This window comes from Mandrillus leucophaeus, unplaced genomic scaffold (assembly GCF_000951045.1).
Source record: "Mandrillus leucophaeus isolate KB7577 unplaced genomic scaffold, Mleu.le_1.0 Scaffold1678, whole genome shotgun sequence".
NCBI lineage: Eukaryota > Metazoa > Chordata > Mammalia > Primates > Cercopithecidae > Mandrillus > Mandrillus leucophaeus.
The window spans coordinates 282736-299372 of NW_012101674.1; the positions used below are offsets into that span (position 1 = coordinate 282736).

The 16637-nt window shown below is 39.4% G+C and overlaps 1 protein-coding gene across 1 annotated transcript in view; it reads left to right on the plus strand.

Moving 5' to 3' along the window:
- RGS7BP (regulator of G-protein signaling 7 binding protein) overlaps positions 1 to 14988 on the plus strand; it is a 111211-nt gene extending 96223 nt beyond the window's left edge. Inside the window, exons 5-6 of the mRNA XM_011976514.1 lie at positions 1394 to 1464; positions 11838 to 14988. Of these exons, the coding sequence (XP_011831904.1) occupies positions 1394 to 1464; positions 11838 to 11929 (163 nt within the window). The 3' untranslated portion in view covers positions 11930 to 14988. The remainder of the gene's footprint in view (positions 1 to 1393; positions 1465 to 11837) is intronic.
- Positions 14989 to 16637: the final 1649 nt, after the last annotated feature.

The window sequence follows — 16637 nt, forward strand, 5'->3', positions numbered from 1 at the left end:
GTGGATAGAATTTCTTCAACTTTAGGATGATCTTCCCCCACAAAACTTTCCTAAACCCATGGTGCCTACCAGTGCTTGCCTATCCTCAGTTCATTAAAAGATACATCTGCTTTTTGTACCAAATTATGTTCCTGGCTATTTTAAATGAAAGCTGCCCCTATGTCCTGGGGTTTCAAGAGCACTTTCTCCAATGCACAACCACCTAGAAGTGTATAGGGACCATTGTCCCAAGGGTTTCAAAAGATCGGTTTTCCCCTACCTTAGACTAGAAGCCTCCTAAGATGGCTTCCTGCTTTATAGTTCTGGGGTTTTATGACCATGTATGCTCTGAGATGAGGGAAGATATTTGATGCGTGCAGTGGCATTGCATGCTGTGCGCTGAAGTCAGGAAGTGTGGAAGGATGGTCCGTGCTAGAGGAAGGCCCAGCTGTCCCCAGGTGGGGCTGTTTTCCCTCTTGTTCCTATACTGCGCCCCTTTCTGTTTCATCCATTGTAAGGAGCTCTTCTCTGGAAGTTTTAGAATTTGTTACTCTCTCATTATTCCAAGTCAATATAATAAGTGTTAGCCCTGGTGAATGCTTAATACCTGAGTTATACTGAATTCCAATCATGGTAACAAGGGACTATTAAAACCAAGCAGAAGATGGAATTGGAGGCCATTGTCTTCAGTGAAACAACTTAGAAAACCAAATAGCGCATGTTCTCACTTATAAGTGGGAGCTAAATGGTGGGTACACATGGACATGGGGTGTGGAATGATAGACCTCAGAGACTCAGAAGGGTGGGAAGGTGTGGGGGATGAGAAAATACTCAGTGGGTAAAATGTACATTATTGGGGTGATGGATGCCCTGAAAGCATAGACTTCACCACTGTGCAATATGTCAAAGTAACAAAACTACACCTGTACTCCTTAAATTTATACAAATTTTAACAAACGAGCAAATAACAGCAAGTGAACGTATGCAGCCACTATAGTCCTCTGACCATAAAGTCTTGATAGCACCATCACCCAGCCTCAAGTTTGCTCTGGGTAACCCTGTTGCTCCAGTTGTACATCCTTGGCCTCTCTGTAAATCTAAAGCGCTGTTCTCGCGACCAATGGCTCTTCTCTGATCTTAGCCAGGTTCGACTGGAGGCAGAGATGAGGGCTTCTGCAGGAGAATGCCCTGTAGAAATGTTTGGCAGAGTAGCTCTCATTTTTTCCTGAGCCAACCTATCTCAGATTTTTTTTCTTGTAAAAGCAAAATAAATTCAATATTTGCCTACTGGAAACTAGAGCTAGTGCAATTAGACACAGACTCTCATCCTTCAGTTGTCTCATAGAACAGATTGTTTGAGATTTCGTTTTGAAAATTTACAGCTGATTATTCTGTCTTTTTATCAATTTTACAGAGACATGCGAGAAATGAAAAACCTTTTAAGCAAACTCAGGGAAACTATGCCTTTACCATTGAAAAATCAAGGTGAGTCTTGTCACTTCTCTTTGAGGCAGAGGATGTTTTTAATGGGATAACCTTGGGAATTGTTTCTTGGAAATTAAAGCATATGTCTCACACAAACAGTAGAAGGCACTGAGCATTCATTTGTCTTGCCTCAAGAAGATACCAAAATGAGACTAGAGACTCTCTGGTGAACACAGCATGCTTTGAGGGGGCCCGAGATACATTCTGACCTTAAAAGAAACTCCTCCTCCACTGGCCCTGTTACTCACTGTGGAAAGCACCATGCCAGGCACAGCAGGAGACTTCAGAACACCTTCAAAGGAAGATCTCTGCCATCCACTTGCATAATTATCTTTAAAAAGTAATCCAAAAAATTCACATATATTGAGAACTAACAGCATTCCACTATTCAAAATACTTTGCATGTATTAACCATATTCACTTATTTAATTCTAAACAACTTTGAGGGAAATGCTATTAGTGTTTCCCAATTTAGTAGAAACTGGCACACAGAGACGTTAGCTAACTTGGCCAAGGTCACACAGACTGTAAATAGGAAAACTGGGATGTGAATTCAGGCAATCTGTCTCCAGGTCTATCCTATGGGAGTATATGCCCTAACGCAGAAATGAGAGGGAGATGTTCCCTAGAATGCGGGAAAGTCCTCTGCATGCCTTTTAAACTATTGTATCCTCAGTATCTGGAGCCTGGGACATAGCAGAATAATACCTGTCACAATCGATGTTGGTTAAATCTGCACCTACCTTTGCAGCCCCAGAGACTGACAGTGTGTACAAAGGACCAATAATAAGGGCTTACATTAAGTATACATGGCTGGAGCAGCCATAGTTAAAGTATCAACTTCAGAGGGTTGTACATAGAGGTGGAGAAAGGCTTCTAGGAGGCAAGAAAGAAACTCCTCTTGTTTTCACTGAGCAAAGCCTGATGGGAGGGAAGACAGGGTGCCGCTTGCCTTGAAGCGAGGAGGAGGAGGAGGAGGAGGATTTGGCAGTGGAGCTGGAGGCTCCTCTTGGCTCCAGGAGCAGCTCAGCAGAAGGTGGAGGGGTGGAAGTGAGAACACCAGATGAAGAGGCTGAAGAGTAGCGTGGCCTGAGCTGCACAGGGGCGGAGGTCAGAAAATAAGAAGCAGGGGCTCCAGCACATCAGATAACTCGGAACAGCACCTGAAGGGCCTGCTCGCCAAGGCCAACTGGCTTGAGCCACAGGTGTAGTGTTTTGAGAAAGTAGAAAACATGCTGTAGTGATGAGAGACTGCTCTGACCACTACATGGAAGATTGTTGCCAGAAATAAGCACAGTGTTTAGAACAAAGGCTTTGAATTAAGAACAGCCTTGGGTTCAAATGCTGGCTCTGCCACCTACCAGCTTTGCACCCTGGGAACAAATTGTTTAACTTCTGCAAATGTATTTCCTTAGCCCTGCAAAGGGGATAATAGTATCACCTACTTTAGAAGTCTGTTGTGGGGATTAATTGAAGCAATGTGTCATATGCCTACTACCAAACTTAGAGAGCAAACACTTGACAAACGCTTTGTTATTATTATTATTGTTGTCACTGTTAATATTATTTACAAGCTGGTCAACCCAGCTTTGCTCAAGAGAACCCCAAATCACCATCAAATAGAGGAATCCCTGCTACCACTCACTCTGCAACAGACCATGTGTAGTGTACATGTGAGGCTGGTCTTGAGCCTGCAATTCAAAACACTGGCCCCAGGACTTTAGATCCGCAGCTCATGTCTGAAGCTGTCCTCAGTGTCTTAATAGGTTTGACAAGCCTCCTTCATCAGTAGCACCCTGACGTCTCACCCTCCCTCACATTCAGCTTTCCAAGAGGATGGCTGCCCAGGGTCCCCCAGTCTGAATTTCATGGGTGCCATGTAACCTATATTTTAAATCACATCATCCTAAACATTCCCTCCCCATTTAGTGATCATTCATCCAGCAGTTTTTGACTGTGTGTTAATAGAAAGACAGAAATTTTGTTTTATTTAGTCATTTATAATCATAAAGAATATCACATAAATATTTTATGTGACTTTGTATCATCTTTATACACGAAAAAATAATTAATTTTAATTACATTTTTAAATGTAATAATAATAATCAAAGGTTGATACTGTGAGTGAAAACATGAGTGAAAAGGGAATAGTCATCAAAATAAATTATACTCAGGACTTGAACCTTGGATCTATCTGGGGAACAGAAAGGAAAAAGCTAGAAAGGAGATACAAGGACTTATTCAGAAGGAGGTGCTGCAGTAGGATTTTAATAATCAAAAATAACTAATGTAAAGGATTGTGAGAAATTTGAGTTTCTTCACTGAGGAAAGAAATGGGAATCCTTAGCATGAAACAATACATCTTTGTTCCCTATGTGTTTAACATGACCTCACAGCCTACTGAGCTGACCAGTGGGGAAGGGGACTGTGTCTGAACTGGAGGATCCAGAGGGGACCTGAAGAGTCTCTCTGGGAACATTTTGACAGATGCATGTGGCACCATTTTAATGAACAAATTCTTGCTACATAGACTGAGATAGACCATAGAGGCTTCCCCAATTCCTTTCTGGAATTCTTTTCAGGTGGTTTATTTATTATACAGGTCTAATACGTACAGGAAATGGTGCAGGGTAAAATGTGGGAAAAAGTATTCCAGTTCTTTTCTGTAGGACCTTATTGTCAAAACATGATTCTAACGGGATGAAAACCATTATAGAAAGCCATCTGTTTTCTTTCTGCCTTCTTATTTCCTTTCTCTTTTCTTTCCATTTACATGGGTCTTTAAATCAGAAAATAAAAAGGGAAAAGATACCACTCCTGGTCCCCATCTTTCCTATCTCAACCCCTGACCACATGAAAATGCTGCTGACTGAGTCCACTATTCTCTAGGCTCTAACTCAGCCCTCAACTCCAAAACTGTTCCATGTTTATTTCAGCATTTAAAGATTTAATCATATCTTCTCCCCTTTCTACTACAGTCAAAACTCGGCTCCACAACAGTTTACTTTAAATCAACTTTCAGTGGAGAAGAAAGGAAGGTGGCCAAGGGCAGGAATTTTAATGGTTAGTGATTATGCCTTCATTTTTAGACAGCCTTTTCTTTCCCATCCATCCAGTTTCAGACTGGAGGCAAAGAGATGCACAAAAGAAGAGCAAGCCACCCTTGCACTGCTGAGTTCCACCGTGGGCTGCAGACAAGGGCCAGGTCTCCTGGCTCTCAGCCCGCTGTTCTTTCCACTGCTTCAGCGCCCCTCCTGTCCTACATTCTAGGTCACTGGCAGTGCTGTAGGGAGCTTCATTAATTATGATAGTCTCGCTGTGTCAAATGGATTACAAATGGAACCACCTGTGGGGAGCCTGCAAGGTTACTGACAGAGGCTAAAAGGAGATTGGAAAGTGAAGGACAAGCATCTTCTAAATGCATGCTGTTATCAAACAAAACAAATCAGCAGAAATAAATTAAGCCTGAAAGACAGTTTCACCTTTTCCAAAATTCTGATTTAGCGAATGCTGTGGGAGGTGTCGGTATGTTCATTCTTGCATAGAATTCGGTCGTTGATGCCATGCACGAGAATCAGTCTGGAAGTAGGTAAGTCAGGAATTGACCTGGGCTAGAATGAGTCCGCTCCTGTGAACACGACTACTCCAGACTAACGTGGGCCTAGAGATAGTTCTCCCAAACTCATGGCATCCTCCTCCAATCAGGACCCCCACATCCAGAACTGAACCTGGCTGTGTGAGGCAGAAGAGTCCTCAGATATCTGGCTGAAGAACACTGGGCAGTTATGCCACCATCTAGCATAGAGACGACCTTTTAGGTCCTTCCCCCAAGGGCCTCATAAAGACTTTCTATGTTTCTAGCTGCTGTCTGAAAGTTATTCTGGGCAGTTTTACCAGTAGCCCCATATCCTTTGCAATCTCTTGTCCAAGATTCAGTGTGACATAAGCAAACCAATCTGATTTCTTAATGCATTACTCTATTATGTTGAGCTATGTCTACTCACTATCTACTGAAGGAAGAACAGACCTCTCACCCCAGCAGCCTTTGTCCCCATCGTCATCCAACATATAATGGTCACCAATGATGTGTCAAATTCTGTGCTAGGTGCTGAGGATGTCTCTCCTCCACTAAAACCTGTCCCTTTCAATAGGGAAAAATTGGATGGGAATCACCTACGAAACTTTTCGAAATGCCATATGCCTCCTCTCGCACAGATTCTGGTAGAGCCTTCAGGGTTGGGCTGAAAACAACTATTACATATGCAGACAGATACACACACACACACACACACACATACACCCACACACAATTGGAAAGACACAGAAATTAGTGCTCACAATATAATAATGCCGTAACAATTAGACATGGGTTGTTACAAGGTATATTAGATTCTCACCTGGCCCAGGCTTGAATTGAAAACGGGGGATTATTAGGGATTGCTTTTTAGAAGGTGTCTGTGCTGAGAATTTTTAGGATGAGTAGCACTTAGCCAAAGAAATAGAAAAAACATAGTCTAGGCTGAAGATTCTGGATGTGTGAAGGCATACGAGGAGATGAAAGAGGAGGGGATTTTGATAACTACAAGGACTTAAGTAGTTGGAAAAGTGTCTAGACAAGAGGCTTAAGAGAGAGACAAGAGCTGTATTATTAAGGCCCCTTAGGCCATGTTAAGAGGTTTGGGAGCCACTGGAAGGATTCCATGAGGAGGCAGGTGCGGTCATCCAGGTGAAAAATGCTTAAGATCTCACCTAAAGTCAGGAGGTTGGAAAGGAGGACAGGGACAATTGGATGTGGTGCATAAGGAGAAGCAGAATCAAGGAAGAAACCCAAATTCAGACTTGGAAAATGAAGTAAATGACGATGTTGGTCACCAAGTTAGAGAGAGCAGAGGAGCAGTAGTAAAGGCAGAGAACAACTTTTGGACATGGGGGGAACCTTCTGGAGCAGTGCTCAGTGAGACATGTGATATGAGAGGACTGAAACACAGATTTGAGCATCATCAGCGTAGTGGGAATTGAAGCCCTACCAATAGTGTGCACAGACAAGAGTCCTGGAATACCAAAAGGGAAGGTTTGAGAGGAAATAAGATCAGTCTACAAAGGGGACTGAGATGAAAATTACAAGAGCATGATTAAATAAATCAAAGAAGGTTGCAAAGAAGGAATGGCCAGTGGTGAAGCTAAATATGAATTGGAAGTGTCCACAGGATTTAACGACAAGGTGGTCACTTGTGGTGTTGGCACAAGCAGCTTTCTTGGAATTTTGGGCATGGAAGCCTGGCTAAGGAGGAGGGGAAGTGAATGGCAGATGATGAACTGGGGCAGCCAGGGTAAATTCATTAAGACTTTATTACAGAGCGGTGGGAAGATGGGATTGGATGCAGATGATGTGCCAAGAGCTGCAGCAATCGTTTATAGAAGCAATGGGAATGTGAAGGAATGCAGAAGCATGGAGCAGTCAGAAAAGACTGCAGGAAAAAAAAATGTTTAAGCTAATCTTTGAAGGAGGGCTTGCCAATTGTCTAAGGTGGGAGGACTTTTCTGAAACGAGAGGTGGCAAGTGCAAAGGCAGCAGGCAAAAGAAAGTACAAGCATTGCTAGGGAATTCTAAGTAGCTCTGTTTTGGACTGTCTCCTCCTTTATAAGCCCTTCATTCCAGCCAGACTGGACTGTCCACTCTCTTTTACGGCATTTTTCACAAAGCCTCATTGTTACTCAAGGAAAGGTTCTTGAGGCCAGGGACTATCTTTCTATTAGGACCCATCTTGGTATTATCCTCAGTACCCAATGTAGAGCCTTGGACTTAGCAGGCTTTCTGTTAATCCAGTGTTTCTCAAAGTGTGCTCTTACGAACAGCAGCGATGTCTGGGAACTTGTAAGAAATGCTGATTCTCTGGCCCCACCCCAGAGCTACTGACTGAGAAACTCTGGAGCTGGGGTCAGCAATGTGTGCTTTAACAAGCCCTAAGATGATGCTGATGCAGCTAATGTTTGAGAACCACTGGCTTAGCTGAGGGTCTCTCTCTTTTTTCCCCTGGAATAGAAATTTGTAACTGCAATGTAGTAGAAGCATTTCTCATCACCTATATAAGAAAGCTTTTATTAGCAAAATAAATTTGAGCAATAGAGAAGTGGTTTGGGGGAACTGCAGTGTCCCTGGCTTCAGCAACATTCAAGAACTAAACATTGAGGCTGGGCATGGTGGCTCATTCCTATAATCCCAGCACTTTGGGAGGCTGAGGTGAGAGTATTGCTTGAGGCCAAGAGTTTGAGACGAGTCTGGGCAACATAATGAAACCCTGTCTCTTTATAAATAAAAATTTTTAATAAATCTAAAATAATTAAACATTGAATGACTGAGGTTTGAACTTAATGGTGGCCAAATTTCCTACTCTCCCTCTATTTTTTTTTTTTTTCACTTTCTCCTAGGCTTTACTTACTCTGCTTCCCTTTCCACCTTTCATTTTCACATTTAAAACTGTCTTAGGTTATAGTTTTCTGAGAGTGAGTACTTTGGAGAAAAAATGATATAAAACTCTTAATGATAAGCCATATCTAAATAAAAATTTGCAATAAAAATCAAAGATTTTCCAACAAGTTCAAGTGCATTATTCCAGAAAATTTAGAACGACTGGGGAAACATTCCCTTTTGCTTACATTCTTGCAGCCCTTCTGTTTATTCAGTGATTCTCAAAGGGTGGTTTTAGGACTAGCAGCAATGTCTGGGAACTTGTAAGAAATGCTGATTCTCTGGCCCCACCCCAGAGCTACTGAGAGAGGCCTTCAGAGACAGGATTTCAATCAATGTGGAGAGACACATTTCCTTGGAGCTGAATTCACTTCAAACCATCCCAGGAATACTTACTGCTTCGTAAATTTCAGCATTTACTGCAGGTGTCAGCTCCCCATGGTGTAGAAAGCTGCTCTGAATTTCTGCCAATAATTTTTTAGCTTTTCTGTTACCTCAGCCTTAGGTGATGGTCAGACAAGCGCTAAGCAAGGCAAAGGTCTCACAAATGTGCAGCAAAGATGACCCAAATCAGCAGTTGTCCTTAATAGGCAGCCTCCCCTTTGCTTAATGTCTGAGCACTTTCTCATCAATCCTAACAATTTATTCCCTTGTGAGAGATATATAGTACACATACATATATATGTATATGTGTGTATGTATGTGTACATAATACGTGTATATATGCCATATATATGTATATCTGGAGATAGATAGATAGATAGATAGATAGATAGATAGATAGATAGATAGATAGAAGGCTGAGTGAGAAGAATTTCAATAGCACAAAAGGCTGTGCTATTGAAAGGTTTTTGGGTTTTTTTAATCCACTGTAGTGAATGCATCACAGATATAAGTATCAATCTTGATACAAATTTCATAATATCTGTGTATAATACCTACTTGCTTTTAATGTATACAAAAACAAGACAGTGGAACTCAGTATATGACCACAACATACACGTACACATTTTCCTTTGTAAATACAACATTGTGGTAGACATTTCCTCATGTAAGAGGAGCAAAACACATCAGAGTTGCATACTATAACATATAAAGACCATTTCAGTCCCTCCCCAAATTAGGTAAGTATTTGGGGAAAGGGAAGGAGATACCAGAATTTAGAAAACAGATCTTCCAACTCTTAAATAAACAGCACTATGAAGATCTTTCTTTCCCATAAATATCTTCATACTTTTGGTGACTCTGTTTTAGGGAAGCATTGAATTCCAGGTGAATTTGAGTTTCAGAAAGTGTAGTCAGAGTCCAAAGAGATACTGAAAGGTAAAATTCTTTACCCCTCAGAATTTGCTATATCTTTGCCATATCCAACTAGGTTAAGTACCTTGATCAATTCATGGTTAAAGAAGTAAGAGTCCTAAAAATGACGAGAAAATTAGTTATTTCTTTCTGCTCCAAATATTTCATGGTTTATCTCTGAGATGTTCTCCTGAAAACTGAGCCTAATGTTTAGTATCTAACATTGTTTTCAGTTTCTTAACTATTTGGGAGCAAGTTAACTTTAAAAGAAAGATATCCTCTTTTTAACTCTCATAATGTTGACATCCAGATTACAGTAAATTATTTTTCACTATGGAAAGGACAATTCAGTCCTGTTTTTCTCCATGTTAACAGAATATGAGCTTTAAGAGAGGATTTTAATCTCTGGAGACTGGGAGGGTGGACTGTGTTTGATTCATTTGATATGCCCAGCGGGGGCGCCTGTTTTCTTCTCTGGCTTGGACTTGCTACTCTAGCTCTATCTAAATATATAACATAGTGCAACATTCCAAGGAACACTGTCAACCTTTGTGGGTGATACTAATTTACAAATAAGTGTGACACACTAGAGCCTTTGGGAAGGGGAGGAGAAGCCCAGGCACTCAGATGACACTTTATGTAAGAGGACTGGAAAGCCAGGATCTATTTTTGCTCTCAACAGTTTCCCGAGCATTGTAAACCAAAAAGTATCCGAGACAAGTCTCAGTCAATTTAGAAATTTAATTTGCCAGGAAATAGTACATGCCTATGACACAGCCTCAAGAGATCCTCAGAACATATGCCCAAGGTGGTCAGCCTACAACTTGGTTTTATAGGTTTAGGAAGACATAAGACATTAATCGATACACGTAAGATGGATCTCAGTTTGGTCTGGAAAAGCAGGACAACTGGAAGTAGGGCTTCTAAGTCATAGGCAGATTCAAAGATTTTCTGATTGGCAGTTGCTTGAGTTATTATCTGAAGACCTGAAATCAATAGAAAGAAATGTCTGGGTTATTATGATAGGGGGTTGTAGAGACCAAGGTTTTATCATGTAGATGAAGCCTCCAGGTAGCAGGTTTCAGTGAAAATAGATTATAAATGTTTCTTATCAGAACGAAAGAGTCTGTTCTATCAGTCTTAAGGTCTCTGTGTTGATGTTAACTCTAGTTAGCTTTGTCTGAATTCCAAACGGGAGGATGATATAATGAAGAATGTTCAACTGCCTCTTCCCAAAATGGCCTGAACTAGTTTTTCAAGTTAACTTTGGAATGCAGTTGGCTGAGAGGAGGGGTCCATTCAGGTGGTTGTGGGGCTTACAGTTTTATTTTGGTTTACAGCATCTAGGCTCAGTAATCAAGAAAAACAAGCACTCTTCTATGAATCAGTTCAGTTCAGGTGGGGCACATTTTTCACTTTAGCTATCTCTTCATCTAACTTCTGCTTCTGTGCCCTTTGCCAAGCTTCCATCCCCTTTAAGGTTAGGACGGGGAAAGGAGGGAACTCCTTAGCCCCACTCTGGAAGGAAAGTGCAACTAGTCTTGGCAGAGCTTAGGTACATATCAGTCACCAACGCCAATCAACCATTTTGTTGTTCTTAGCTCCAGTCTGACCATGTCCTAGCACTGCCCCAGTTGGAAAATTCTAGATTATCTCCTCGTAGTCCTTTGCCTCTGGGACCCACATTGGCCAGTTCTGCTTCAGCAGGGTATTTCTACCCACCTTCTCTTTTGGTTTGCACTTTTTTAAAAAATGCAACTCTTTAAACCAGATTAGGTTTACTGGTTTATTTCTTCCTCTACTTGTCATCATCCTAAAAATTTCAAACCAAAATTTATTAATTCAACAGCTGGCAGTCTTCTCTGAATGCCCTTGTGTACAGAAATCTACAGAAAGTGCTGAGAAAAGACTCAATAGGAAATAGTTGAAACATGAAAAGGCATGAAGTTGATGAATGAAGGCGTGATAATGATCCAATGGAAAGGAAAATAGTTAATAATAGCTATTTTAACTAAATGCTTCCTCTACACTAGACAGTAAGCTACTCATCATAGCTAAATCTTTTTCATAGATTATTTCATGTAATCCTCACCTGGGCTAAGTTTTATTAAACTCTATTTTACAGACAGCTTAGCAAGCTTCAGTTACATGTTCAAAGTCACAGAACTGGCAAATAGCCGAGGCAGGTTTAGAAAAGAAGTCAATCTTACTCGTAAGCATGGGTTCTTTCAAATAAGGTGTACACATTTCCCAACTGAAAGATTGCCTCTAAGTAGTTTCAATTCAGTTTTAAGCAGTGGTTCTCAGCCTTGAATTATTTTGCCTCCCCCACACCAAGGAACATTTGGTCATAGCTGGGGATATTTTTGGTTGTCACAAATTGTCACACAGTGCTACTGGCATCTCATAAATTGAGGGATGCTGCTAACCACCCCACAGTGCTCAGGACAGTACCCCACAACCAAGAATTACCTGGTCCAAAATGCCAACAGTGCTGAAGTTGAGAAATCCTGATTAGGAGGATGATGGATTTTTAAAGCCACTTCCTAAAAAGCAGGTTGTTGTGTCTACACCTCATTCATGTGCACATTATGTCCCATCACAGATGACAGCAGCCTTCTGAATCTAACTCCCTACCCCCTGGTGAGAAGACGGAAGAGAAGGTTCTTTGGGCTGTGTTGTCTCGTCTCAAGCTAGGTGGCTCCTCCTGGAAACCCACTGAGAACATCTGAAAAAAATCACAAAACCTGAGGACCTCCAGACAGCGGAACCACACAGTTACTGGTTTTTGACTATGTTTTCTATGCTTCCTTATTACTTTTATCTGCCTCCCCTTGCCCTTTTAAATGATTTTACACTTGAAAGCAGCTGCCGTCGAGAAAAAAAAGAACAGATTCAAAAAGCAAGCTGTTTTTAAAAGGAAATTTTAAAGCTGACATTGTGCATGTCTGCTCCAAACCATGCCATGACAGATGCAAGAATTATGATTTTTAAATTATTTAAAGATTTTTTTAAATGTATTATACAGAGAAAAAATATTTCACATATAATAGTATATCTATAACTCTTGCTGATCTCATGTTAAAATTTATCGTATATGAAAGAAGTCTTTAAACTTAGAAATCTATTTAAAGCTGAAAAACTGTGTTCAAAAATCCAATCTATCAATATCATTAGAAATAATATTATAAGCAAACATATACCACCTCACCTATTGCTTTCTCGGCACTCATTTACATTTAGTCTTCCATTCTGTCGGCATTTAAGAGCTTCAACATAAAAGTATCTTAATTTATAATGCAACAAAAACCACATACGAAAAGTACTAAAATTTTGTAAATACACAATAATCCTAATACCTTCGTACAAATGCATATGGGCAACTAATTTCTTTTTGATCCAATGATGTCTTTTTTAGCTTCTCGGAGAATGAAGTAATTCAGTTAGGAAATGGTGTAGTAACATATACAATTACCCTCAAATGTAAAATCAAATATTATTACATTTTGTTCTAATTGAAATCTGAAGCATGGTGTCTGCACATCAGCATAGTGTTAAATCTTATAGGGCATGCTGGAATTAGCTCAGATCATAAAAATATTTAACATTTTACATTGTTAATAAAGTTTTTTAGTTAAGCTAAGCTTGTCTCAATTTAGATGACTATGCAGATAAGACTTTTCCAATGTGTAGTTGGTGTCTTGTCTTACGCTTAGACTCTTGAAAGCAGGACACATTAAGCAATACTATATTTTAGAAAGGAGGAAGCCACATGCTTTGTTTTTCTGCTCACAGCTTTGTTGTGATCTTCCTTCACTAAACTTGTAACATGGTACAAATTTTGTTATACCGTCCCCTGTTCTTCCTTTGGCCCATTTCCCAGACAGAATTTCCCATGGGCTGAGAGATCAAGTCTTTGCATTTCTTTTCTTGTTTTCCATAGTCTGAAAAACCTTCAAGTCAGACAGGAGGCACCAGTGTCTAGTACAACAGAAGGATGAGCTAGATGCCGATAAGTGGTTTATTAAAGACACATCTTTAATCCCAACCCTGTTCTTTCCCAATACTTATGTGCACAGGCATTTATATGTATACCAATATTTTTACCTAAAAACTAAATATATTAAGGCCTTTTGCTTTAGTGAAGGTGAAGAGAGGTACAGATGAACTACTGTAATAATTACTGTATTAGGTTGAATTATATGAAATTTCCTATATTTGACTGTTTTGACCTACAAAATGGCAATTTCATATAGTTCACCCTAATATCCAATGTGGAAATTATACTTGGAATTGTCTTCTAGCTCTTTTGATTGAAAATGAAAGAATTAAAGGGTTGGAAGAGAACGTTATACAGGTCTCTATTTAGAATATACCAGCTGGTTTTTGGCCTTATTCTTTGAATCTAGAGTCGTGTTCCAATGAACCAGTAATTAATGCATGGTTATAGGTATACCTGGCTTCAAAAAAGAAGTAGCCACGGAAAGCTATACGAGAAAATCACAATTTTCTGAATCAAATATTTGTAAAACAATTCGGCTATTTAAAGACTCTTAGGGTGAATACTCCCTGGGAAAACAAGCAACCCAGACTTACCTGGTCTGCAAACCTTGATTTAAGCTTAATATCCCTTCCTGAATGTAATTCATTTTCACCCCCTAAGGTCATTTCACTTAAGATCCACTGTTTTTGAAATGTTGAAGTAGCCCAGTTTGGCAGCTCTCAGCACCTGCCTATCCCCTCTCCTATACTTCAACTATATTGAACTCTAGCTTCAGTCTAGTTCCTAGTAATCCATGCAAAGTTATTAACTGATAAGCCCAATCTTGTTGTTCAGCACGTTCTTCTAAATGCCTGACCTGAATAACTTCTGCTTGGTTAACTTGTGTTCATTCTCGCCTTAGTCTCTGCGAAAGTAACACTTACCTTCTGTGCAATTGTCCTTTGTACAACTGAAGACTGTTAATAAATTCAGGTCTCACCTCCATGTCTAAAAAGACTGTAGTAGCTATTCATGGAGATGGGAATTTGTCTAATTACCTAGCCAGACTTTGCATATTTAAGGTAATATATTCAACTACCGTATATTTTATTCATAGTGCCTGTTTTCCAGCCGTTGATCAGTTTTGTAGTTCCCGCAGATAAACTCCAAGATCTAAAGACCCTCTTTCAGTAACATATCCTAAAATTAAGTTTAGTGCTCAAAATCCTGGTAACCTACACTGGCCCATGGTTACAGTAGTTAATTCACTGTCTCCCATTAGATAGGCCAATGCATCCCTTATGAGCTGCCCTGCTCTCCTCTCACCTACCAAAGGATTTTCTCAGGTGTGGTTCCAAGCGATAAAGTTCTACTGTCTTGGCTTCCTGCTGGTAATTTGCTTTCGGATTAGCAATAACACTGAGCCAATCTTTAGGGTTAAGAAGAGAACATTGAACGCATTTTGTCGCACATACTCACATGCTTGAAACAGAAAAGGATGTAAACTTTTGTGGCATACATTCACCCATTTTCCCACCATATCTTTAATATCCTGTGTTGATTTTTTTTTTTTCAGATTACAAAGACAATACATGTTCTTTGTGGGAAATCTGAAAAATACCACCAAATAGAAAATAAAAATCACCTGAATTCCACTACGACCACATTGTTTAAAACCACATTTCTGGGTTTTAAATCAGTCAGTGGCTGGGCCCAAAGGCACTTTGGGGTAAGATAAGAAATGCCCACAAAACCAAGGTGTCACTTAAAAAAACAAAACAAAACAAAAACAGCAAAAAAAAAAAAAAAAAATCTGTCCACTAATGTTTTGCACGCATCTAGGAGCAGATTCACTGCAAACCTCTGGTTATGCCATTATTCAGGGGTACAAAGAGTGTTTTAGAAGTAGCATAGTCCTGATGCCTCCTCTAATGAATTAAAGCTCTTGGGGGAAATTCTAAAATTGCCAGACCATTTTGTTTCTCTGCGCTTCTACGAAACCAGTTGGGATACTGAGTGTTTGGCAATACTGCCACCTACTGAAAGCTACGCTTCAGAGTGAGGGGAAATAAAGACACAGAGAATGTAAAAGCATCTACTTTGTTTTAAACAGCAAACAAATGGACCAATTTAACAATGATCCCATCTGGAATTTAAAACTATGAAAGTGTCAACATTGAAAGGATTACGGATATCATCCAGCCAAACTTCCCACCTTACCCACACATACCCAAGCAATGTCTATCATTTCTTTGTCTTAGGAATGTCACCAAATACAAAATGCTCAACTTTCAGGTAACCATAGGTAGGATGAGAAAAAGCTGTGATACTATTGGCCTCAGGATAAATTATTAGAATTAAATATATAGACCATAATAGACCTAAGAATATAAAAGAATTGAGTATATGATAAAAATGACATTTCAGATCGATCAGAAAAGTTTAGATTATTAATTTATATTGGGATGACTGGTTAGCCATTTCTTGAGAGAAATATTAGATCTATACCTCATAATTCTTATCAAAATAAATTCCAGATGAAATAAAGATTGACATATTCAAGCACATAAATAAACATACAACAAGACTAGCAGGCAACATGAGTGGATATTTATATAATTTGAGTGTGAAAGAAGCCTTTCTTTGAGTGACACCAAAGGAAAAAAACAGAAAGAAAGGATGAATGGAATTTGACTTATTAAAACTGCTAAAATCCTATATAGTGAAAAATAACAAACTAAATTGAGAAAACAATATATGCAACAAAAAGTATAGATCTCAAATACATATTAAGAGCTTAAACATCACTGCTTTGGGGACATTTCCATGATCTACAACTCCCTTCTCAACCAAATGTTTCCATTTCATTCTTTCCTTATTGAATGTTTTCATTATTGCTTGTTTGATTGCCTGTTTACCCCTATTAAATTGGAAGTATAAGAAGGCAGCAACCATGTCTATTTTGCTTATTGTTGCATCCATAACACATAACACAGTGCCAGACACAAAGCAAATGCTGAAAACATACTTACTGAATGAGTGAATAATGAATGAATGAATGAATGTTATTTTCTCATTCAAGGAGAATCAAACTTTCCACTAGAAAATTAGACCAAGGACACAAACTGGCAATGCATAATAAACTAAAATAACCTACTAATAATAAATATGAAAGTGTTAAAGTGTTTTAATACACTAGTAATAAAAAAATGCAAGTTAATATTATATACTCCTTTTTATATGTCAGAAAGGCAAAGGGTATAAAGAATTAAAGTTCCCAGGGACAAAAAGGAAGTATAGAAATAAACATTATCTTATAGAGTCAACAGGAATGTAAATTGATTCCACCTTTCTGAAAAAATATTTTGGTAATATATTTTTCCTGCATGCCTAGTAATTCCACTTTAGGGAAATTCTCCTTTA